This window comes from Euphorbia lathyris, chromosome 9 (genome assembly GCF_963576675.1).
Source record: "Euphorbia lathyris chromosome 9, ddEupLath1.1, whole genome shotgun sequence".
NCBI lineage: Eukaryota > Viridiplantae > Streptophyta > Magnoliopsida > Malpighiales > Euphorbiaceae > Euphorbia > Euphorbia lathyris.
The window spans coordinates 78,118,080-78,143,153 of record NC_088918.1 but is presented as its reverse complement, the minus strand read 5'-3'; the positions used below and the strand labels follow the sequence as shown (position 1 = coordinate 78,143,153).

Genomic DNA, 25,074 nt, shown 5'->3' with positions numbered 1-25,074 from the left:
TGTTTTTAATTCAATCATTTGGTTGTAAGATGATGAATCATTTTAGGCCACTCTTTTTTTAATCAATGTTGGTAGACCCGGAACGTACCGGTTTGATCAGGTACCGGCTAAGTTTCTGGTGTGGATGATGTAGGGTTTGTTAACCTCCAACAACCCGACAAGAATTTGGATCAACTCGGGAAGCGGTGGTCCAGCTGGGATATGGTGTGAATCCAGTTTTTTTTAGAGTTAGTAAAAAAAAAAGATAAAGATAAAAAAAAATATTACTTTTGATTTTTTTTTTAATTTTAAATCTCGTTATTTTCATAATTCACTGATTTTTTTCTTTCTATATAAATAATAAAAAAAAAACTTAACTTTATAATACTAATAATGTGGGAAGAACTATTAGGAAGAAACAAGTTATTATGGCAATGGGAGTAGACGAAGAACCTCGGGGTGATACTTTGAAAGAAATCGGTCAAGTTTCTGCTGTTCAAGAGTTCGTGTTGTTCAAATTGTAAACGAGATATTTTACAGTATTTCAGGAGTAATAGATTCAACCAATGTATTACCACTATATTGAAGAAATTGATGTCACACGTATACATGTGACATTAATTTCTTTTTAATTGGTTGTGTGTGTTATTTCCGGAGAACTCTAATTTTTTTCTTTCATGCTAATAATTTTATTGTTCTTATTATATAAAATATTTGATGTAATGTAAAAATAAAGGCAAGTTGCCAAATAAAAGCATCAAGCAATTTTGTAATTTTGATTTATGTAAGTTGTCACTAAAAGTTGTAATTTGGTTGTAATTTTTTTCCTCCTATGTAAATATAAACTATGTTTCTTATGTTTTTAATTCAATCATTTGGTTATAAGATGAATCATTTTAGGTCACTTTTTCTTAATGTTATTAGGCTCGGGCCATACCGGCCAGTTGGATCAGAAGCTAGCTAGGTCTTCGGTCTGGATCATATTGGATTTGTTAATCTTCAATTCGATAAGGACTTAGATCAACTCGGGAAGCAATGGTCCAACCAGGATCCGGAGTGACCTGGGTTTTTTTTTTTTTTTGAAAAAAGTAGGTTAAAAAAATTAAAGGTAAAAAAAAACCACTCTTAGAATACTTCGAATCTTAAGTTTCGTTACTTTCATAATCCATAAACACTTTTCTTTCTATCTAAATAATAAAAAAAAACCTAACTTTCAAATACTAATAATTTGATGCATATGGTTGTAGCGGACTGAAAAAGCTGAAGAGAAAATTGGTTTATGGAGAAGCAAGCTATTATGGCAATTGGAGTTGATGAAGAACCTCGGGGTGATACTTTGAAAGAAATTGGTCATGTTTCTGCTGTTCAAGAGTTCGTGTTGCTCAAATTGTAATCGAGATATTTTACAGTATTTCAGGAGTAATAGATTCTACCAATATATACCATTACATTGAAAAAATTGATGTCACACGTATACACGTGACATTAACATTTTTTAATTGGTTGGATGTATTATTTCCGAGTACACTAAAAATTTTCTTTCCACCTTAATAATTTTATTGTTCTTATTATATAAAATATTTGATGTAATGTAAAAATAAAGGCAAGTTGTCAAACAAAAGCATCAAGCAAATTTTGTAATTTTGATTTGTGTAAGTTGTAATTTGGTTGTAATGTTTTACTTTTCTTCTATGTAAATATAAAGTATGTTTCTTGTGTTTTTAATTCAATCATTTGGTTAGAAGATGATTTATTTTAGGCCACTTTTTATCAATGTTGTTAGGCTCGGGCCATACCGGCCAGTTGGACCTAGGTCTTCGGTCTGGATCATGTTGGGTTTGTTAATCTTCAACAATTCGACAAGAAATTAGATCAACTCAGAAAGCAGCGGTCCAATCAGGATCCGAAGTAACTTTTTTTTTTTAAAAAAAAAGGTAAAAAAAAATACTTTCAAATTACTTCGAATCTTAAGTTCATTACTTTCGTAATCCATTAACATTTTTCTTTCTATCTAAATAATAAAAAAAAAAACTTAACTTTCAAATACTAATAATTTGATGCATAAATTGTTGTAACATGCTGAAAAAGCCGAGGAGAAAATTGGTTTATGAAGAAGCAAACTATTATGGAAATTGGAGTTGACGAAGAACCTCGGGTTGATACTTTGAAAGAAATCGGCCAAGTTTCTGTTGTTCAAGAGTTCGTGTTGCTCAAATTGTAATCGAGATATTTTACAGTATTTCGGGAGTAATAGATTCGACAATGTATACGACAACATTGAAGAAATTGATGTCACACTTATACATGTGACATTAATTTCTTCCATGTAGTGACGGTTTTTAATTGGTTGGATGTATTATTTCCGGAGAACTCTAAAAAATTTCCTTCCACGCTAATAATTTTATTGTTCTTATTATATAAAATATTTGATGTAATGTAAAAATAAAGGAAAGTTGCCAAACAAAAGCATCAAGCAATTTTGTAATTTTGATTTATGTATGTGTTGGAGTTTAGTGTCCTATAGTCAATTGTTCTAGGATATAAACCAGCTATAAATGAATTGTTCTTTATATCATTTGTTTTAATAAGGTATGGTTTTCCAAACTATATAAAGACAATTACTTTTAAGAACTAAAATAAGTCTAATAAAAGGAAAACCCTAAGTTTATTTAAAGTGATTATAAAGTGTTCATACAAGCATGAAGTGAGACAAAACATTATAATAAACTAATAAACTTAAAACCACCCCAAGTCAAGTAATATGTTTTGAATAGGGATTGACATAATACTGTTGAGACTTGCATGTAACAATGTTTTCTGTCGAGACAGAGAGCTGATCTCACAAGCTTCAGATATGCAGATATCTGGACAGTTGCATGAATCCAGTGAAAGAGTTCATTAGGATTGGGGACCCGACTTGAGATAACAGGATGGATAGATTTATCATTGTCACATGTTCATCACATTGGTATTAATAGGTATAAGTAATCATCAGACTCAAAGGAATGTTAATTAGTGATTCTGGATTATGGAATGTGATGCTTTGATCCTGTTCTAACACGATCCATAACAGGGATGACTCTGGGATATGTTCGGCAGACGTTGGGTATCACAGGAAGTAATTGCAGGGTAGTTAATATTGGATTGAGCATTTGTCACTCCTGATAAATGGGAGATACGTCCAAGGATCGCTTGTGAAAGACTTGACTCTAAATCCTTGCAAGGTGATAGCTTAAGACTTGAAATGGAGATTTCACTTAACCTATCTAATTGGAGTTAACTTGGCCTGTACAAGTAAAACGAACGTCTCGCTATATGTGACTTGATATAATCCATAGTCATAAGATTCTGTTCAAGGATGTAGTTGATAAAGGATCGAATTATACTGTAACTAATACGAAAAGGTCAACGACGGAATTAACCTGTCTTCTTATAGCTCTGGGGGAATGTTTCGGATCTGCCAATCACAGTTCGCGCAGTCATTCCGTTATACAAAGATTGAATGTAATTTTGAGAAATTAATTTAATGGTTGTATACGGCTAGAAGCAATAAGAACCTAATGAGTCACACATAAGACTTGGAACCAAAAAGAGGAATAGATATTAATTAATTGATGGAAGCCCAACTTAGTCCACTAAGGCCCAAATGAAGGAGAGGGGGGCGGGGCGAAATTTGATGTGTAGGGACACATGTTGGAATTAATTTAATTTTGACAATTTTAATTAGATTATAATTGTGGATTAAATTAATTATAGGATAATTAAGTTAGAAGGTTTATTGAGATTAAATTGCTTCTAATTATTATCCTATTAAATAAGTTAATATTATCTTTATATTTAGATATAGTTATAGATAATAATAACAAGAGTATTATTCCGAATATAACTCTTATTAAGTAACCTAATTCTATCTAACTAGGGTTTAGATACAAAAGGTTATTTATACCCCTCCTCAGTGAAAATTTTGGCCAAACCTAGTCTCTCCCGCAGACTGAGATTTTCGACCCCTACAGTAGAGGACGAAATTCCACCGCTTGCTTCCATTCAATTGATTTTATCTCTTTCTTCTTGATCTTGTGTTGATTTATTAGAGGCAATCTCCTTTGATTGCTATTCATCGGTTGTATTCTAATCATTTACTTATAGGTAAAAAATTTATATTTCCACTGTCAAACGTTTGCCTATTTTCCTTCAGTATGTTGTCGCTAAAAGTTGTCATTTGGTTGTAATGTTTACTCTTCTTCTATGTAAATATAAACTATGTTTCTTGTGTTTTTAATTCAATCATTTGATTATGAGATAATTCATTTTAGGCCATTTTTTTTTATCAATGTTGTCACGCTCGGGCCGTATCGATAGGTTGGACTGGGAATTGACTAGGTCTCTGGTTTGGATTATGTTGAGTTTGTTAATCTTCAATAATCTAATAAGAACTTGGATCAACTCGGAAAGTGGCGGGTGAACCCGGTTTTTTTATTGTGTTTTTAAAGTAAAAAAAAAAAAAGATAAAGGTAAAAAAATTACTTTTGAATTTTTTTGAATCTTAAGTCTCGTTATTTTCATGATTTATTGACTTTCTTCTTTCTATCTAAATATAAAAAAACTTAACTTTGAAATACTAATAATTTTACGTGGAAATGGTTGTAATAGACTGAAACAACCGAAGAAAATTAGTTTATGAAGAAGCAAGTTATTATGGCAATTGGAGTTGATGAAGAACCTAGGCTTGATACTTCAAAAGAAATGTTGTTCAAGAATTCGTGTTCCTCAAATTGTAATCAAGATACTTTACGGTACTTCGGGAGTAATACATTCGACCAACGGGAATCGTTTTGTATATCACTACATGGAAGAAATTCATGTCATCTATACATTTTTTTTCTATGTAGTGCTATACAAAATGATTTTCATTGGTCGGGTGTATTACTCTCGAAATATCCTTCCATGTTAATAATTTTATTATCCTTATTATATGCAATCTTTTGATGTAATGTAATAATAAAGGAAAGTTGCTAAACAAAAGCATCAAACAATTTTGTAATTTTGATTTATGTAAGTTGTAATTTGGTTGTAATGTTTACTTTTCTTCTATGTAAATATAAAATATGTTTCTTGTATTTTTAATTCAATCATTTGGTTATAAGATGATTCATTTTAGGCCACTTTTTTTTATCAATGTTGTTAGACACGGACCGTACCGGTTTGATCAAGAACTGACTAGGTCTCTGATGCAGATCATGTTGGGTTTATTAATCTTCAACAACTCGACAAGAACTTGGATCAACTCAGGAAGCACATGTCCAACCGGGGTCTAAGGTGACTCTTGTTTTTTTAAGTAAAAAAAAGATAAAGGTAACAAAACTATTATTTTTGGAAAACTTTGAATCTTAAGTCTCGTTACTTTCGTAATTTACTGACATTTTTCTTTCTATCTAAATAATAAAAATACTTAACTTTGAAATACTAATAGTTTGATACAGAAATTATTGTAACAGACGGAAACAGTTGAGGAGAAAAATAGTTTATGAAGAAACAAGCTATTATGGCAATTGGAGTTGATGAAGAACTAGGATTGATACTTTAAAAGAAATTGGTCAAGTTTATGTTGTTCAAGAGTTCGTGTTCCTCAAATTGTAATCAATATATTTTTCGGAGTTACGGTACTCCGGAAGTAATATATTCAATCAATGAAAATCGTTTTTGTATACCATTACATTGAAGAAAGGGTTAATTACAAATAACTACCATGTGGTTTGGCCGATTTGCGATGTGGTACCTGTGGTATTTTGTTTTTGCAAACACAACCCTATGGTTGCAAAATTTTACATGTTTTTTTACTTTGCCAAATTTGGCCGATAACGACTTCGAAATGAAAATTTTCAAGAGCGAAATGATATTTTAAGCAACTTTAATTATTCAACTTTTTAGGTTTCAAGTCATTTAGGTGTTGTTTTTTATGAGAGAGAAAGATAATGTTTAGAGAGAGAAAACTCCAAAAATGATGATTTTGAAAAATTAAGAATATGGTTCCATAGTAAATATGATACAAAACAAGTTTAATTCTTGAAAATTTTCATTTCGAAGTCGTTATCGGCCAAATTTGGCAAAGTAAAAAAACATGTAAAATTTTGCAACCATAAGGTTGTGTTTGCAAAAAAAAAAAAAAAAACACAGGTACCACATCGCAAATCGGCCAAACCACAGGGTAGTTATTTGTAATTAACCCTTGAAGAAATTGATAGCGATATTTCGTGAATATGCTAATTTTCAACCTTGTCACGTGTGGTTAGGTGCGGACGTGCCAGAGAAATTATTTCTCAATTAATATGGACGGTTAAGTTTATGGATTTACGTACTAAAACTTGAAATCTAACGAAGAGATTGATGAGGGACGCAATGATTGAAAAATTCCGTCTTGAGTTTCTAGCGCCACTATAAAAAAAACTTTGCTAGATAATTTAATTCTATTTAAGCTAGTGCGAATAAGTAAAAGACGGGTAAATAAAGGAAATTAAAAATGCGAGATTGATATGGGTTTTGGTAAAAATGGGTATTTATTGATATAAATGTAGGTCGGAGTACATATATTCAAAGTAAATAATGAAAATGATTATAATTGAAATAATTCTATATTAACATATAGTTAAATCAATTGAATTGAGAAAACAAATCGATACATATGAATTGAAATGTAATAACAAGAAAATAAAATTTAATGACAATCTTGGAGGCACAATTAGCTATCTCGGCGAGACGTTGATTTGATGTTGGCTTGAGATTCACGAACAACGTGGTTGGTTGGCTAGGAACGAGACTGACTTCGTTAGCAAATTTCTGATTTGAGTGGACAAGTGTCGGGGCGGATTTGGCTTGGATTTTGGAGGACTCGTATGAGAGCTTATGGGTAGAGAACTGAGTAAAGTAAAAGGCTAAAATCAGTGAGTTAATAATAAGTTTATGTAAAAATCTGGGACATGAATGAACTTTATAGATGTCTGGGAACATACAAATGAAAAATGGGCAGATTGTAATGAAATGGTGGAAACAGAATATATAAAAAGATTTGAGGCGTAAATATTAACTTGTAAACTCGGTTTCCAGATACGGAATCAGGAAAAACGAAAGGTTAAATTCAATTTCAGGAATTCAAGAACACATGTTTAGAAGAGATCAAAAGTAAAAACAGACTTTTACACAGTCTGAAACAGGGATGGAAAATTACTGAGCAGATTGTCATAAAAGCTGGAAAAAATAATTGCAATGAGATTCTAGCTAATGAATTGATGACTTTAGACTTAGGAATTATAAATTAAATGGAATGAATTTGAAAAATAGCTACCATAGAATTAAAATGAAGTTAAAACAAACTAGAAAAATGAAATTAGAACTAGGGATTAGGAAGAACAAAACTAAGAACCTAAAAACTTGACATTTGAGAGAGAACTTTTGGTTCGGTTCAGTGTCCGTTGGTGTGCGCCGGAAGCTCCATGTCGCTGAGTCGTGAGAAGCAATGTTTGCTGAACATACAAGTCACACAGCGTGTGGACTATACCACACAGCGTGTGGACTATGCCACATAGTGTGGGGTAAATTACATACGTGGTGTACAACCTTTAACCATTTTCACACTTTGGTGTACAACCTTCAATTTTGCACACTAAAGTGTACAACCTTTTGGTGACCTCCCACTAAAGTGTACAGCAGGTAATTGTGACCGGTCAACCCGAAGTCAACATGCCACCTCGGCAATTTAACTTTTTTTAAAAATAAAAAAGTAATCAAATTAATATAAAATTACTTTTATACCCTTTATAATATCACCTTCTTCAACCTCCATCCTTATTTTCTTTCTATCCCATTTTCAAAAATTATTTCTCTCTCTCTAACTCTAACTCTAACTCTCATCTCTCTCTTATTTTCTCTCTCATCCATTTCTCTCTCTAACTCTTCCATCTCTCTCTCTAACTCTCCCTTTCTTAAAATAGACTCAACTTCAGTGATACTAGATGCATTTCATGTAAGAAACAAGTTGCAAATAATTAATTCCAGGCAAGGTGATTCAGCAGTGTTGGTTAAAAAATATTATTTGATTGCAATGAGGATTATTACAAATTTACACTTCGTTTGTTGTATATTCTCAACAAGAAGAAAAGGTTAAATCAAAAACTAGATAAAGCATATACATTATTATCAACAACTATCCAATAGAAATGAATTTTTCAACCTGAAAATCTCATGTACTGGGGTGGCAATAAAATTTCAAGACACTTTGGGCATTTAACCTTAAAACGTTGAGTAAAAGAAGGTTAAGTAATGTCGTATACCATTCATGGTAGCAGTTGATGCACATTGCATGGCAGCAGCTCGGTAACACCATTTTCGTACATTTCAAAAAAAGAGTTAGAGAGAGGGGGGAAATTAGAGAGAGAGGAGAGTTAGAGAGAGAAAGGAGAATTAGAGAGAGAGATTGAAGGGTTAGAGAGAGAAATGATGCTTATAAAACAAAAATGGAGGAGAGAAAATAAGAGAGATGAGAGTTAGAGAGAGAAATAATTTTTGAAAATGGAGTAAAAAGAAAATAAGGATTGAGGTTCATGAGAGAGAAATCATTTTTTAAAATGGAGTAGAAAGAAAATAAGGATGGAGGTTGAAGAAGATGATGTTATAAAGGGTATAAAAGAAATTTTATATTAATTGGATTAATTTTTTATTTTTAGAAAAGTTAAATTGCTGAGGTGGCGCGTTGACTTCGGGTTGACCGGCCACAATTACCCACTGTACACTTTAGTGGGAGGTCACCAAAAGGTTGTACACTTTAGTGTGTAAAATTGAAGGTTGTACACCAAAGTGTGAAAATGGGTAAAGGTTGTACACCACGTATGTAATTTACCCCATAGTGTGTGGCTTGCCTTCATGCTGAAAAAATTGACTCACACGGCGTGTGATAACCACACGTCGTCATGTGAGTTAAATATTTTTTAGATAGAGATTTAGCTAGCTAGCTTCCTATCGTGGAAACCATACAATATAATTTTTTTATTATTCTTTTATTTAGAAACTTTATTATAAAATTGAATACATGCTTTTTATTTGTATTGAAAAATAAAATTTATTTTATTGGCAAACAAAAACATATTAAAATAAAATTAGAGGGAAAATTTATATTTTATGTTCGCCTTTATGTTGTGTTAAATTTATAGAGCTAATTAATTAATTAATTAATAATGTAAATAAAAATATAAAAAAAACATTAGTCAGATAGGTTGTGTTGAACTTGAGATTAGTTTTCTAAATCTGATCTAACTCGGCTTGGATTGATGTAAATATAGCGTGGACCTGACTGAATTTAAACCAAATAATACGACTTTTATATGAATATCATAATTTTCTGTATATAATAAATCATATTATCATACTTTTTTTTTTGTTTCCATCTATTATCATACTTAATTTTTAATATTTTATTATTTTTTTATATATAATAAATATATTTTTATATCTTAATTTAAAAATTCTAAATCCAAATTCATAGATCTTAAACTCTAGATATATTTTAGACCTCTAATTCATAAACTCTAATTCTTAAAATGTATTAAAAATAATAATTTTATTGGTTTCACATATGATTTACTAATTGTATATAAATTTTTAAAACTGAATTCTACGTAAATTTCTCAAATATGTACTTATAAAACCTGACTAGGCCCGGGCCAATCAAGTCTATATGAGAAGTTATACAATTTAGTCCATGAACGCCAAAAACCAATTCTTTCTCCCAAATTGAAAAATGGCTTCTTTTAAGGGTGGCAATGATGCGAGACGAGGATAAAAATGCATTTCTCACTTTGTCCCAAAATTCCCATTAAATAATTTGAGAATTTTTTCATCTCCATCCCATCCCCATGCAAATCCCTCCCCATGTCCAATAAAATAACAATATTAATTAAACAAATACATTTAATTTATAATGTCGGATGATGCACTAATTATTACTATCCCCTTTTAACCCAGATCACACCATAATCTTTTTCATTTGTTCATAAGGCATGCAAGACATTACTTACCTCATCTACATCCTTGCATTTATAAACTCTGTAAAATAACATTTATAATTTAAAGGTTTTTTTTTAATACATTGAATCAATTAAATTTTAAAGGGTTAGGGATCTCCACGGAACGGATATAGCAATCCCTATCCTATCCCTATTTAGGTTTTGGAGAAATATTATCGCCCGTTACCAACCTCATCCTTACTTTTTACAGTTGTTTCTCATACCCATCAGTTTCGATACCCGTGGTTTTTGGATAATCCCATCGGTTGCGACCCCTAATTCTTTTGGTTCCATCCCAGCCTTCCACCGGAAAAATACAAAACCTTATGGGAACAACAGAATATTCCCATCACTTTGTTTCCTAATCCAACGCTTCTTCCTCTCCTCTCCTCTCCTCTCCTCTCATCTTCTTTTTCTAGTTTATTTTCTTCCATTTTCCCAGGAAACAAACAGAAAAAAAAAAGGTAAAAGCAGAGAAACTCAAAAATGGCTCTACCAGGCAACAGTATAATCCTACAGAACAGACCCCTCACTCCTACTATACTTCCATTATCAAAGCTTCCTTCAAAATCCATCAATTACCAATCAAATCATCTCCACTCTCTTTTTCACTGTAACCCTAAACTCCCTCCTCTATCTTGTGCGGCGAAGTCTACTTTCTTATCAGATGATGTTGAATTGCAAAGCTCAAATTCCACATCCAGCTCAACTAGTAAGTTCCCCCAATTTATACCCGCTTCCCCAATTTGAATTTCTCTGAATTTGTTTTTTTTTTCTTGTTTTGTGTGTTCGAAGCGTGGTCTGAATTCGCTAAAAATGTGTCCGGTGAATGGGATGGGTTTGGAGCAGATTTTACTGCTAAAGGAATTCCAATTGAGCTTCCTGAAAATGTTGTCCCTGAAGCTTTTAGGGAATGGGAAGTTAGGGTTTTCGATTGGCAAACTCAATGTCCGACTCTTGCTTCAATTGAATTTGAAAACCCTGTTTTGAATTACAAAAACATCAAATTACTACCCACTGTTGGATGTGAAGCTGATGCTGCAACTAGATTTAGCATTGATTGCAGAAATGTTGGAGGAACTGATAGTAGTATTTCAACCTTTGCGTTCCAATCTTCTGGGTGTTATGTAGCTGTTTGGCCAATTGAGGATAAAAATGGTGTGAATTGGGGATTTGAGTTGGAACATTGTTTGATAAATCCTGAAGATAAGGAGTCTAGGGTTAGGATAATTCAGGTTGTTGAGTTAGATAACGGGAAGAAGACGATGATTTTGAAGAACATTAGGGTTTTTGTTGAACAGTGGTATGGACCATTTAGAGATGGTGATCAATTGGGTGGATGTGCTATTAGAGATTCTGCATTCGCTTCTACTTCAGCTATGGAATCTTCCCAAGTTGCTGGAGTTTGGCAGAGTTCCATTTCTGTTGCCAGTTTTGATGCTTCTGAAACTGTAAGTTTGGAAATTCTACAGCTCCTCAAAACCATAGAATCCGATTGCCTCCCGAACTTTAAAAACCACCGATTAAAGTGAACTATTTTCCAGTGAACTTGCTTAAAATGATACATGCTTAAACTTGTTCATGTTTATCCTTGCTCTCCCGAACTTTAAAAACGACGATTAAAGTGAACTATTTGCTCCTAAACTTGCTTAAACTTGTTCATATTTATCCTTGCTCAAACATGTAAAATTTAAGGGTTAATATGTCACTTTAAGCAACTTTAAGGGACTAATATGGGTCATCTTAAAGTTGAACGGGTCAATAGACTTTTCTGGACAAGTTTGGGGGTTAGGAATATATTAGATATTTATCTTTAGTTTTGCTGGTGCTATACAAAACATTAGACAATAATTGAAATTGCTATTAGCTTAACTTGAATCATGGCATTTGGTACAAAGGGCGGTCAGGTGCACTACGCGTCCCCGCTAAGCCAGGGTCCGGGAAGGGGTCCCACCACGAGAGTGTATTGGGGGCAAGCCTTCCCCAGCCAATTCTTTGGCAAGAGGCCGCTCCTAAGACTCGAACCTGTGACCTCTCGGTCACACGACAACAATGTTTACCGTTTCTGTAATTAAAATGCAAAACGCATGATTACGCTCTTGAACTTTCACGGTTTTAAGAATTAAGTTTATGATTGTTTATGTTTGGCCTATTACATTCACATACACAACCCCTACAAGTTAGCCACAACAGTTGATTGTCCGACAAACTTTGGGAATGACTTTATAACTCTTTAAACTTGATGAAAATGACCTATTGGTTCCCGAACTTGCTTAAAGTTATATATATTAGCTTTCTGAACTCGCTAAAGTGATACTCTTCTAGACAAGAGTTGCGTTTTCAGTGGCTCATTTGGTGGGCTTAAATGGTTAAAGGAGTCATGAATCTACAAAGAAACGGAATGTCATGTAGTTTCACTACTTCTATACAATAAAACTTCAATTCTGTGTTAGAAAAATCTTTGAAATTCAGCTAACCTAACTCCAGTGAGTTACTCGCCGGATTCCTTACATCTTACGAACAATGATGTTTGACACGATCATTTTCCGTGTCAATTGTCAATATTTATCATGTTAACAAGTCAGTTTAAACTTTATCAGTCTCATCTGATTGGTCTTATTATATGTGTTAACTACCGATTTTTATTAGGTTGCCAAGTGACGAATCCAGTGAGAAATTTACCGGAATTAGCCGAATTTGGTTTCCTGAAGTTCTCAACTTTGAATTATGCAGGGCCTTATACAAGAACTGAAAGAAAATGGTGTGCAAAAGTCAGTAAGAGATGCTCATGATCTCATATTGCTTCCAAAGCAACTATGGTGTTCATTAAAACGAACCGAAGACGGTGAAACTAACTGTGAGGCAGGATGGCTGTTTGATCATGGATCTGCAGTCACATCAAAATGCAGCTTCTCAAGTGATTCAAAGTTGAAGGTAAAATTGATAATGATTCTCTTGTTTACTCATGATTCTAGTTTGAGTGTTAGAATGCGGTTTTTACAACATTTTAGTGTTAACATCTATTAGTAATTCGGCAAAAAACCGCTGGATTGCTGTGATAAGAATTGGGAGCATATTTTGCGTCTGGGAGCAATATAACCCCCAACATAGAAAATGGTGCAATGTTGCTCTCAAGGTTGAAATCTCGGCGCAATGCCCTCCTTTCTCAAGAGGGTTTATTGGAGATCTGTTGGTAATTATGGATACGGTAATTTTGATTGCTATTTCCTTAAAAAATGGTATATTGAGCTAGGATTTACGCAATAGGAGTAACGTTATACCTTTTTGTACATTATTGAGTTATATCGCTCACTCCCATTGGGGAATTTTGGTTCGTCGATGATCTTGATTGCTATTTCCTTGAGAAAATGGTATATTGAATTAGGATTTACACAATAGGAGTATGTTGTACCTTTTTGTACATTATGAGTTATATCGCTCGCCCCTAATACCATTGGGGGGACATTTATAGCTTATCCGAGTAAGAATTATGATCGGTACCCTCTCTCTAGTACAAATTATATCTTAAGATCGAAATTTTACAAGCTCTTTTTTTTTTTGGTTAAAGGGCAAGTAAACTTGAAGCACGAAACTTGATACTTTGTGCTTCGTATCGACGTGAATGTTTGCTATTTCTTTAGAAAATAGTATATTGAGTTAGGATTTACGCAATAAGAGTATCTTTTTACCTTTTTGTACATTATGAGTTATATCGCTTACCGTTTGGGGGAAATTCATACTTCATCCGAGTAAGAATCATGATTAATACATCTCTCTCTCTCTCTAGTACAAATTATATCTTAAGATCGAAACTTTGGATTTTTGTTTATGAGAGAATGTCTGCAAGAAGGTAGATTACTTGAAGCACGGAACTTGAAACTTCGTGCTCCATATTGACATGAATGTTTTAGTCTTAATTGCTATTTCCTTACGAAAATAGAATATACTGAGTTAGGATTTACACAATAGGAGTATCGTTGTACCTTTTTGTACATTATGAGTTATATGGCTCGCCCCTAATACTGGACATTTATACCTTATCCGAGTAAGAATTATGATTAATACCTCTCTCTCTCTCTCTAGTACAAATTATATCTTAATATCGAAACTTTCGATTTTTGTTTCGACACGAATGTTTTGTTCTCTTTTTGGCAGGAGATTTCAATAGCAAGAGAAACCCCGGCTTTGCAGAATGGTTAGCTAGAGATGTTCAAGCAAAAGTGTAGGGAGTTGGAACTTGATATACCATATACATTTCCGTCATATATACTTTAGCAAAACGTCGACGGAACCACAGTTCGTTCGCGACTTGGATAGATGTTCTTTTACACCGATTTTGGCGGCGGTCTGATCGGTCTTCCTCAACCCGGAAACATGATCTTTGAAAAATGTTATGCAAGTGATGTCAATTTCTATAGAAGCAATTAGATTAGGCAGAAATGCATAAGCTGCTTTAAATTTTCTGCTTTTTTTCAATGTGAAATGATAAACAAAAGATACTCATTTATGAACTAAATAGATCTTAGGTTGCAAAATGAAGCAACTAGGGGTGAGTACGTGTCGCATATGTGCAAAAGTGCAAAAGAAGAAGGATTAAAATAGCTCTTTACCATCCTTAGCTGTCATTTTGTTATTTTTGTATTAGTAATTACCGTTGTTTTTTCCTATTTAGTGAATTGTTGTATTTTCTATTTTTATACAAGGTAAGTTGTATTTCCTATTAGGCTAGCTGTATTTTTCTCGTCCCTTTTCCTATTTAAGAGAATCAGTTTGTACTAATTGATTAATGAAATCTTTCTTTCTTTCTTCTAAATTCTTCTCTCTATTCTCTTTGTTCTTATTTTTTTTCTTCCTATTCTAAAATCCGAGTTCATAATTGTGAGATTGGTATCAGAAACTTCCTTCCTCCGGCCATGGAAGAATTTAACCAACGAATGGAACTGCTTCGCAAGAAGCAATAGGACTCTTTTGAACAAATCCGCAAATCTTTTTTAAATTTGGCTCAATTGATTTTATAAACTGGAGTTTTAAATCCCTCTTATGTTGCCTCCTAACTGTTTGATGAAATTCCCGAGAGGAAATGGGAGTTGGCATATCTTTATTTGTAAGATAAAATAGAGAAAATGGTGGAGCAGTAGGCTACTACTGTATATACAAATCAAGGTTAGTTTGACAATTTTACTGATTCTTGTTTCATTAAGGAATGGAAACTTAAGAACCGATATGAATCAAGATCATATCAAACCATAGATCTCTATCAACTTGTTACCTTTCAAAACATCCATTTCGAGGTTGTGATTGAGGCTCCTTAGCCCAATCCTACATTCAGATCTCCCCGGCCTCTAAAGCAATAGCCACAAACTAACCATTCCTACACTAAAACCTCTAGTGAAATGGACCTGACCTTCAAATCTCCGATCACCGCTCAACTTTGGATCCAAAACACCCCAAATACACTGAAAATCCTTCCTGAAACTAATCTGCCTCTAGTGACCAAACAGAGAACTTCAGATGTTAGAACCCAAAACTTTCCTACTTTTATTAAGAAAACACCTAGCTCATGCTAGAATTTCGGGAAGAGAATTTTTCTGGGGCATCTTTGTGTTTCAAAGCAGCTTCACATGATGAAAACTTTTGACAAAATAGTGATGGATGATTCTACGTATTTATCATTTGTTGTATGTGGCATGAAATTGTCAACAAAATGTATTATATATGAAGAAATCCCATATGATGTTGATTTGTTGGGTATTCAATTGAGGACACTGGTGTATGTGAATCCTTCAGAGGTTATGAAGTGTTCCTCATTTTACATTAGAGGAAAGAAGGGTGAGCAAAGGACCAATAAGTGTACATTTTCTGAGTTGAATTCTCAAAATATCTCAAATTATAGCTTAGAATGGGTTGGAAGGCCCTCGTGGCCAAGTATGTCTCAAAGACCTTTTAGTAGTTTCAGAGTGTTCATAGTTTCTAAGCTTAAGTCAACTACCAAAAACTTTAGTCAATCGGTGATGCTGGGAGAGGGTGGTTTTGTGTGTATCTATAAAAGGTCAATTGTAACAGCCAGCCCAATACCATGTAGATATTGTCCGCTTTGGTCCAAATCCAACACCTTGAACCTCACAGTTTTAAAACGCGTCTGCATGTATTGGATTCTCATCTTACTAATAAGCTTCAGTCACTCTCTCTCCCTTTCCGAAGTGGGATTCAGTTCATTCCTGCCCCCCCCCCCCATCGCCATCTCTTAGGGTCGCTGCTTGCTCAGGCCTTCTACCCCGGCGCCACGCACTTCGGACCGGGTCGTTACAGGCCCACCAGCTTCCGCCTGGTTCGTCCCCGAACCAACCAATTGTAACACCCAGCCTAATACCATGTAGATATTGTCCGCTTTGACCCAAATCCAATACTTTGGACCTCACGGCTTTAAAACGCATCTACATGTATTGGATTCTCAACTTACTAATAAGCCTCAGTCACTCTTCCCTCCATTACATAACATGATCACAAGGATATCCCCCTTACACGTCTGAATAAAAGGCTTGAAGTTGTTGTCAAACCTCTCGGTAAAAGAGGGATATTGTGACACAATGAGTGGATGTTCTTAGCGTGATGGAGCATACAAATCTTGTTAAATTAGCTTGCTATTATGATGATGATGATGTGTAATACCTCCTCCATGCAGCTCAGAAGCTTGTTATTATTATTGACCGATGTCTGGCCATGAATCTCAAAACTCGCCCCAAGATGAGCGAGGTATTGCAAATGATGAATCACATTGTAGATGCATCGTCAAAAACGGCAAGTCGTGTGCACATAATTGCTGCTGGATTCAAACTTTTGTTGAGATATCATGTATCTGCTTGGGTTAAGTGTGGTTCAGGAGCAACCAACCCCAAAAATGTGAACATTGTTGTTCGAGTGGATAATCAATGGTTCAATGGAGGATAAGTTGAGGTTAATGACGATAGTGGGCATGAAATTTGGGAATCCTCTAGGATTGAGAAACAACCTCTAGGTTAATGACGATAGTGTTGATTTAATGGTTGTTGGAGTTCAGATTTTTCTAACCGGTCGAGGGAAAGATCCTTCATTTGAAATGGAAAATCGAATACTTCTAATAATTTTCCCAGAAACAGAGAGACAAAGGTCAAAGAAGAAATGAAGAAAATTACGATTAAATATATTAAGAATTTATAATTATAGTAGATTTAGCATGAGTTTGAAACTAAATTTTGTCACTAAAGTGTTGTTTGATTTTTTTTTTAATCAACAAAACTGTTGTTTGATAAATCTAAAAATTAAATGCTGAAAAAAATAAGTACTGAATTTTAGGTATTTAATATTATAATTACTAAAAATATTAAATGTATAACTTTAAAAAAAATATTAATTAATAATTTTTCACTTAAAATATTAAGTTAAATACTTTTACTAATCAAAATAAGTGATTTTTAACTTAATTGACTAATATAAGTAGTAGAAAAATAATCATTATCAAACACATTTAAATTAAATAAGTGGTTAACATTTTAATTTAAATAAATAAATGAATTATCAAACAATGTCTAAATTTCAAAAAACATATGTAACTTTTAACACATTTTTATTCATCAACTCCTTAATAATAACAAGATTCTGGTAATACACATCAGGTTGTAAAAAAACTCTAGACGCCAGCGGACATAGCCTTTGAGGATTAACTAGATTTATCTTTTTGTATTTTTTATTTGTTAATCAACAAATTATTATATAAATTCAATTAAAATATGTATTATACTATCTAAACAATAAGAACTATTGGTTTTGGCTGTTCTGCCTTACATGTCAAGCAAGTAAGGGTAAAATAATAATATAAAATTATTTAATACAAAAAAACAAGTATATTTATAATATATATTTTTAAAAATGTACAAACATCAACATTGCAACAACTATATCATTGAAACAACTTAAAGTGAATAATAATAAAACAAAATATAAATTCACAATAAAAAAAATCTTTTTGTTCATCGTCACTTAGGCGGTCTAGACAGTGTCAAGACAACCTAGACGGAGCTCAAGCGGCTAAAAATTGCCTAGGAGCCAAAAAAACGTCTAAAGAAACTAATCGAAGAAAATCGGGACAGATTCTCGATTTCAAGGCCTAAACGGTGCAAATGGCTTTGGTTTTGAATAGTGAGTCTAAACGAAGCTCAACCGGCTAAAAATTACCTAGGGGCCAAAAAACGCCTAAAGGACGGATCTCGAAAATCGGGATGGATTCTCGATTTCAAGACTTAGGCGGTGCAAAGGGCTTTGGTTTTGAATAGTGAATGTGCATATACATTTTCCGAAGAAAACGAGCTAAAAGGTTTATACATAATAACTCTATATTCTCCTACCGAGAGACAATATGGGGTATGGATACATCGAGGATACACGGAGATACGTACGAGATATGCCAAATAAGTGTTATATATACAGACACTTCATGTAAAAGCAAGAAAAATACGTTCTAATAAATATCTTTCATCTCCACACAGTTGATTAACAACAACATTCAACATACATGTATCTATGTCTTACTTAGATATATAAAGCTTAGGATAAATTACATCCATGGCCACTAAAATTTACTCATTTTAACATTATGACCATTGAACGTCAATTCTTCACGGTATAGCCACTCAACTTTAACTAACTCCTCAAAATGACCGTTAACAACCTCAAAATGAAAATATCCAAGAATTAAAATTGTTCAAAACCACATTTACCATGAAACCGTATTTTTTATTTTCCAAAATCACATTTTTTAGCTTTCTCTCTCTAAAAAATGCACTATCTCTCTCCTAATCAAACATCACCTAAATGACCTCAAAACGAAAAAAATTCAAGAATTAAATTTCCTTAGAGTATCATTAACTCTTCGAATTTTTTTATTTTGAGGCCGTCAACAGTCGTTTTGAGGTTTTGAATGGCCGCAGATGTTAAAAGGCCATACAGTTAAGAACTGAAGTTCAATGACCATAATGTTAAAAGGGATAAGGTACCAAAATAGGTCTATGGTTTTTGGAAAAATATCAATTTATGCTCCATGTATAAAATAACACCAATATAGGCTTAACATTTAAAAAAGTACCAATTTAGACCTCGATAACGGAACGAGACACGTCATTGATATTACGCCGTTAAGTTCTGTCAATTGTACGTGAAGGGAGAAATCAGAACTTAACGGAGTAATAGGAATGACGTGTCCAATCTGTTATCGATGCCTAAATTGATACTTTTTTTTAGCGTTAAGATTATATTGGTGCTATTTTGTACGTGGAGCCTAAATTGATACCTCCCTAAAAACCATAGACCTATTTTGGTAAGTAAAGTACAGTGACCATGGGTGTAATTTACCCATAAAGCTTAACAACAACTACTCAAATCAAAACAAACTCAATCTAATAACTATGAGAAAAGGATTCTGATTTTTGTTGTACCTGAAAACTCCATCCATTGGGATTTATGTTCTTCAAAAGCATGAGAGCCAGAAATGTAGAGATGTCTTAAATTGGAGAACCTTTGTAATATTGCAGCTGTTGATTGATTCGAATAATAATCAAGAGAAATGGTTTCCAGAGATTGAAGATCAGATAACCACTCTGGCAATGCTTCCATTGCTGTGAACCCCTTTATCTTCAATGTCTGTATGCTATGGAGGTGTTTAATTTGATTCGGTAAAGCAGACATTTTCCGACCGAAAACATCAGATCCCCAGATTTCTAACTCCTCAAGACGTTCAAGGTCTTTGATTCGATTCAAATAACTGAAATCATCCAACTTCTCTGAGAATGCACCAATGCTTAATTTCCTCAGTCGAGTGAGTTTGCGTAGTATATCCTCCGAGAAAAATCCCAATCAACAACAACAACAAAGCCTTAGTCCCGAAATGATTCGGGATCGGCTAACATGAACCATCGTATAAATCCGCGAAATCAAGTCGCGTCAGCGATACAAATTCGCTCCCTCCACTCCGTCCTATCCACTAGCATATTTTTCTCAATTCCCAGTAAACTCATTTCACTCTCGATCACCCACCTCCAAGTTTTCTTAGGTCTTGCAGCGGAAAAAACAGACTTTCGTCCTAAACGACTGTTCGCGCACGAACAATGTTTAAAACCGTCAACGATCGTTGAATCGCGCACGACTAACGAAAATTGGAAAAGAGAATAAACTCTGAAATTTTATTAATCGAAAAACTGTTACATAAGGGGGCGAGCCTTTATATAGGCTGACAAATAAAACCTAATTCGAAACCTAAAAGGAAAAGTAACAAAACACGGAAATAATTGAAAGTGCGACAAAGACACAAAACTGCCGTTTTGGGGCCCAAAACGACCTCAGATGGCTAAAAAAACACGTCCACCATGGGTCGAATCCAATCAAATTAGGGTCCGAAATCGCTAAATTCCAACAACCCCGTTTTAACTTCAAAATCGCAGCTTTGCCACCGGATCAGCTTTCTCCAAATAGTTCAAGGCTTGCTCCACTTCATCATCTTCCCCTACCCCTCACCACTACATCCCTTTGTCACTCTTCGGTTCTCCTAACCGGCGCATCAAGCGTTCTACGTCTCACATGGCCAAACCACCTTAGCCGGTTTTCTCTCATTTTATTCTCAATAGATGTGACCCATACTTTTGTCCTAATTATTTCATTACTCACCCGATCCTTTCTCGTATGACCACACATCCATCTCAACATACGCATCTCCGCCACCGGCACCTTATGGATGTGGCAGTGTTTCACTGCCCAACACTCCGTACCATATAACAATGCTGGTGTAATTGCCGTCCGGTAGAATTTTTTCTTCAATCTATTAAGCATGCCGGGGTCACAAAGGAAACCCGTAGCACTCTTTCACTTCGACCAACCAATTTTAATCCTATGAGTCACATCTACATCCTATGATAAAAATCCCAATCGTTTACAACAATTTATCTGTAAGGAGACTAGAGATGTTTTCATCCCCAAATCTTCTGTAATGAAGTTCAGCCATTCACATCTCCTTACTTTAAATTCCTTGTAAGACTCGTTGGATAGAAGCCAGTTTCGAAGATAAGTCAGTTTCGGACATCCTACAATGGATAGACTTTTAATGAAGGGGAAGGACTTGTGTTCATCAAATATGAACCTCAATGAATGACAATCTTTGATTTCTACCGTCACAAGTGCCGACAGATCTCTCATCGGAAAACCTGTCAATTTAGCACAACATTGAATTGACAAGTTTTCAAGAAGAGACAAGGTTGTAAAAAACGCTAGGCGCTAGTCGGGCGGACAGGGCCCTTACTGATTAATCGGGGATTAATCGGATTTATATTTTTCGTATTTATTTAATTTTTATTAAATAAAGTATTATATAAATACAATTAATGTATAAATTATACTATGTAAAAATGATAATATAAAATATTTAGGATAGAAAAACATACATATTTTAATATTATTTATATTAATATCCTTAAAAAATAACAAATAGATCAATAAAATAACATTTATAACAAAATTTGCCAAATAAAATAAAATTAATATTCTTAAAAATAAATTTAATAGTTTAAAGTTATTTTTTTATTTTTTTGTTATTTAATATTTTTTTTAAAATTAAAAAAATTGACATAAAATTTAAGGACTAATTTTTTCAAAAAGACCGTCTAGGAGCCGCCTAGAACCGTCTGGAACCGTCTAGGACCGCCTAGAAGGTCTAAAATCGGTCAACCGATTTATACCGCCCAATTAGTGGAAATCGAGACGGCGTTCTAAAAATCACCGCCTAAACGACTGCTATTTCTATCATATGACTCATTACCTATGCACTTCAGTCTTTCCATATGACTTATCTTAAGAGATTTAAGACAGGGAAGATCTCCAAGGAGTGGTAGTTGTTCACAGCTACAATTTGAGAGGGTCAAAATTTGAAGCATATGAAACTCGGCGATGGATTTAGGCAACGGACTGTTTTTCGTATTCGAAACATGAAGATATCTGAGATGTTTCAACTTGTTAAAAGATGATGATAACAAATTTTCCATGTCTGCATCATTCAAGTATAGTGTCCTCAAGCTTTTTGAATTCCAAGACCTTTGAAACGGAGCACCGTTAAAGGATGATAGTACTCAAGCACTTGGTCTTATTCTAACGTCTAAATGGTACAATTTTATCCCTAACGTCTAAAATGGTACAATTTTATCCCTAATGTTGGAAGCCAAGAGCAATTTTACCCCTAACGTTGATAAATTGGGTCAATTTGAGAAATAATTCATCAAACTGTCTTTTCGGTCATGAATAATAGTGTCTAAAATTGATCCAATTTATCAATATTAGAGGTAAAATTGGTGCAAAATTACAAAATTGATATGCAATTGGTGCAAAATAAAGAAAAAAATGACTATATTTTATAATAGTGTTTGAAATTGATCCAATTTATCAACGTTAGAGATAAAATTACTCTTGGCTACAAACATTAGAGGTAAAATTGCACCATTTTAGATGTTAGGGATAAAATTGCACCTGACCCAAAACGTTAGGGATATTTGATGCGTAACAACCCGAGAATCCCAGAAATGGATGATTACGAGTCGGAAACATTATAATTTACGTTTTTTATCAAAAAAAAAATCATGAAAATAATGCATGAAAATTGAACGATTTTGCATTTTTCGTCACCAAAAATTGAATAATTTTACATTTTTTATCTAAAGTTTTTTTACGAATTTTGCCCACCGCTATCTTAAATCCTGGATTCGCCACTGAAGTGGTCGGTTACCTTTGGGCGGACAATCTCATAGTTTAACTCATCAATCATATTTTCTGCCTCAAAAACAATTTCTCTGAGTTGCTTGAGCCAAAACTTACCAGGTTGAATTTTTTTGTGTCTCTCCTCTGGATCTCGTGACACAGCAGAAATCACCTGGTTCAGCGTCCGCTTAAGGTCTCTCAGCGCATCCCGGGGATTACGACGACGAGCAACTAAGATTTCATCAGTAGTGGTAGGTGAAATCACCCTGCCCTGAGTTTCATCCACCGTACGACTCAACTCAAACAGTTGTTCTCGCACCATTCCTCAACTTCTGCTTTACTGGACGGAAAGATCAAAAGAAGGAAGAAGATTGTTCACGATTTCCGGCGTCGGAGAATATAGTAGAACATCTCCAATGCAAGTGATCAAGCCTGTTTGATGAGGTGGAGGGTATTTCAAAAATATGCATTTGAGTGGTTTAATGATTATGGTGACAATTTTTGGTAGGTACCGTTGTTGTTGTTGTTGTTTTTTTTTTTCATTTGCTTTCTGGACTTGTCCAAAAAATTTGATTGGTCTCCCGAACTTTCAAAGTGTCGCGATCGTCTTCTGAACTTGAACTTGTATAAAATGTAATCAATTGATCACTCGGTCGCAAAAAAAAAAAGTAAGATAAATGCGGAAGATATATTGTACGATTCTTAGAAAAAATAAAACGATATGCAGTTCTAATATTAGAGAAGACAAGTTGTATAGTTGAGCAAGTAATAACTTCGTTTTTAATTTATTTTTTAATTATGTAATAACATTCTAAGATGCGTGGAATACATCTTCTACATTTACTTATTTTTTTTGCGATCAAGTGATCAATCGATTACATTTTACGCAAGTTAAGGGAGCTAACTGGATATTTTATGCAAGTTCAGGAGGCTAACGAGACACTTTAAAAGTTCAGAGGATCAATCAAGCTTTTTGGACAATTCAAAAAGCAAACGATGTATTAAGCTTTTTTTTTAATATAAAAAAAGTAAAAAGCATCATTAGGTCCCCTAATTTTTCATTTTTTTTGTTTATTGAGTCTTTTATTTTTTATTTTGATACATTAAGGCTCTAATTATTTATTTTTGATCTAATTAAGCCCTTTATGATAAAAAAAAAAGTAATTTTGAACATAAAATTCGGTTAACAAACGGTTATTCATTGCATCTACATTCGAAATTTGTATTTTTTCACTGTTTGAATGCAATTTTGGATGTGTAATGTGGCTGTAGAAAACTGTAAAAACCTTAATTCAAACTATAAAAAATATTTTTTTAATAATTTCAAATACAAATGAAGTTAATAACGTAACATAATAAAATATGCATACCTTACTAATTTGGTCATAAAGGGCTTAATGAGACAAAAAATAAATGATCAGGGATTTAATGTATCCAAAGAGATGATAATGAACCAAAAAATGAAAGAACAGGGATCTAATGATGCTTTTTGCCTAAAAAAATAATATGGAATTTTATAACAATATTTATCATTAAAATAAATAATATATAAAATAATGATTTATGTGATTATAGTATTAAGGCTTAATAGACACTCAACCCCCTAAACTTGTAACTTTTTTTCATCTGGCCCTCTCAACTTAGGGGACAACCTCTCAACCCCCTTAACTTTCCAAAAACATCACATGCAGCCCCTTACACTCATATATTTGGTCAAAATATTGACCCGTGTAGAAAACGTGCTTGACTATTGACCACACCAATGTCACGTGTCATTTTTTTTATTAAAATTTTCCAAGTGATTATTGTATGTGAGGTGTTATTGATGTTTGTCGTCGCAGCCTTATTGAGGTGCGCGGTAGTGGTCGTCGAGGTGAAATCACTTGGAAAAATTTAATAAAAAAGTGACACGTGGCATTGGTGTGGTCAACAGTCAAGCGCGTTTTCTACACGGGTCAATATTTTCACCGAACATAGAGGTGTAAGGGGCTGTATGTGATGTTTTTGGAAAGTTGAGGGGTTGAGAGGTTGTCCCCTAAGTTGAAGGGGCCAGGTGAAAAAAAGTTACAAGTTTAGGGGGTTGGGTGCCTATTAAGTCTAGTATTAGTTTTTAGAGTTGCTTAGTATTTGAGTTTTTTTTTTAAAAAAATTGTAAAAAATGATGTTGATAAGAGAGAAAATAAAATAATATAGTTTGAGATTATTTTGCCAATTTTAAAGAGTATTTATATTGGAGATGCTTTTAGATTAAGTTCTTCACCTTTAATAGTTTTAAGAT

The 25,074-nt window shown here is 33.7% G+C and overlaps 1 protein-coding gene across 1 annotated transcript; it reads left to right on the top strand.

The window, feature by feature from the left end:
- Window positions 1-10,313: 10,313 nt before the first annotated feature.
- Window positions 10,314-14,844, top strand: LOC136206552 (uncharacterized). Its single transcript, XM_065997651.1, has 4 exons — window positions 10,314-10,743; window positions 10,827-11,482; window positions 12,765-12,965; window positions 14,187-14,844. Exons 1-4 carry the CDS (start codon window positions 10,518-10,520, stop codon window positions 14,229-14,231), a joined length of 1,128 nt encoding a protein of 375 aa, XP_065853723.1. The 5' UTR covers window positions 10,314-10,517; the 3' UTR covers window positions 14,232-14,844.
- The last annotated feature ends 10,230 nt before the right edge of the window (window positions 14,845-25,074 follow it).

Excerpts from the sequence above, each read along its gene's own strand:
- LOC136206552 (XM_065997651.1), top strand. The coding sequence starts at position 10,518 with ATGGCTCTACCAGGCAACAGTATAATCCTACAGAACAGACCCCTCACT. Across the intron at positions 11,483-12,764 it reads GTTTTGATGCTTCTGAAACT|GGCCTTATACAAGAACTGAA; the intron begins GTAAGTTTGGAA and ends TGAATTATGCAG. Across the intron at positions 12,966-14,186 it reads CAAGTGATTCAAAGTTGAAG|GAGATTTCAATAGCAAGAGA; the intron begins GTAAAATTGATA and ends TCTTTTTGGCAG.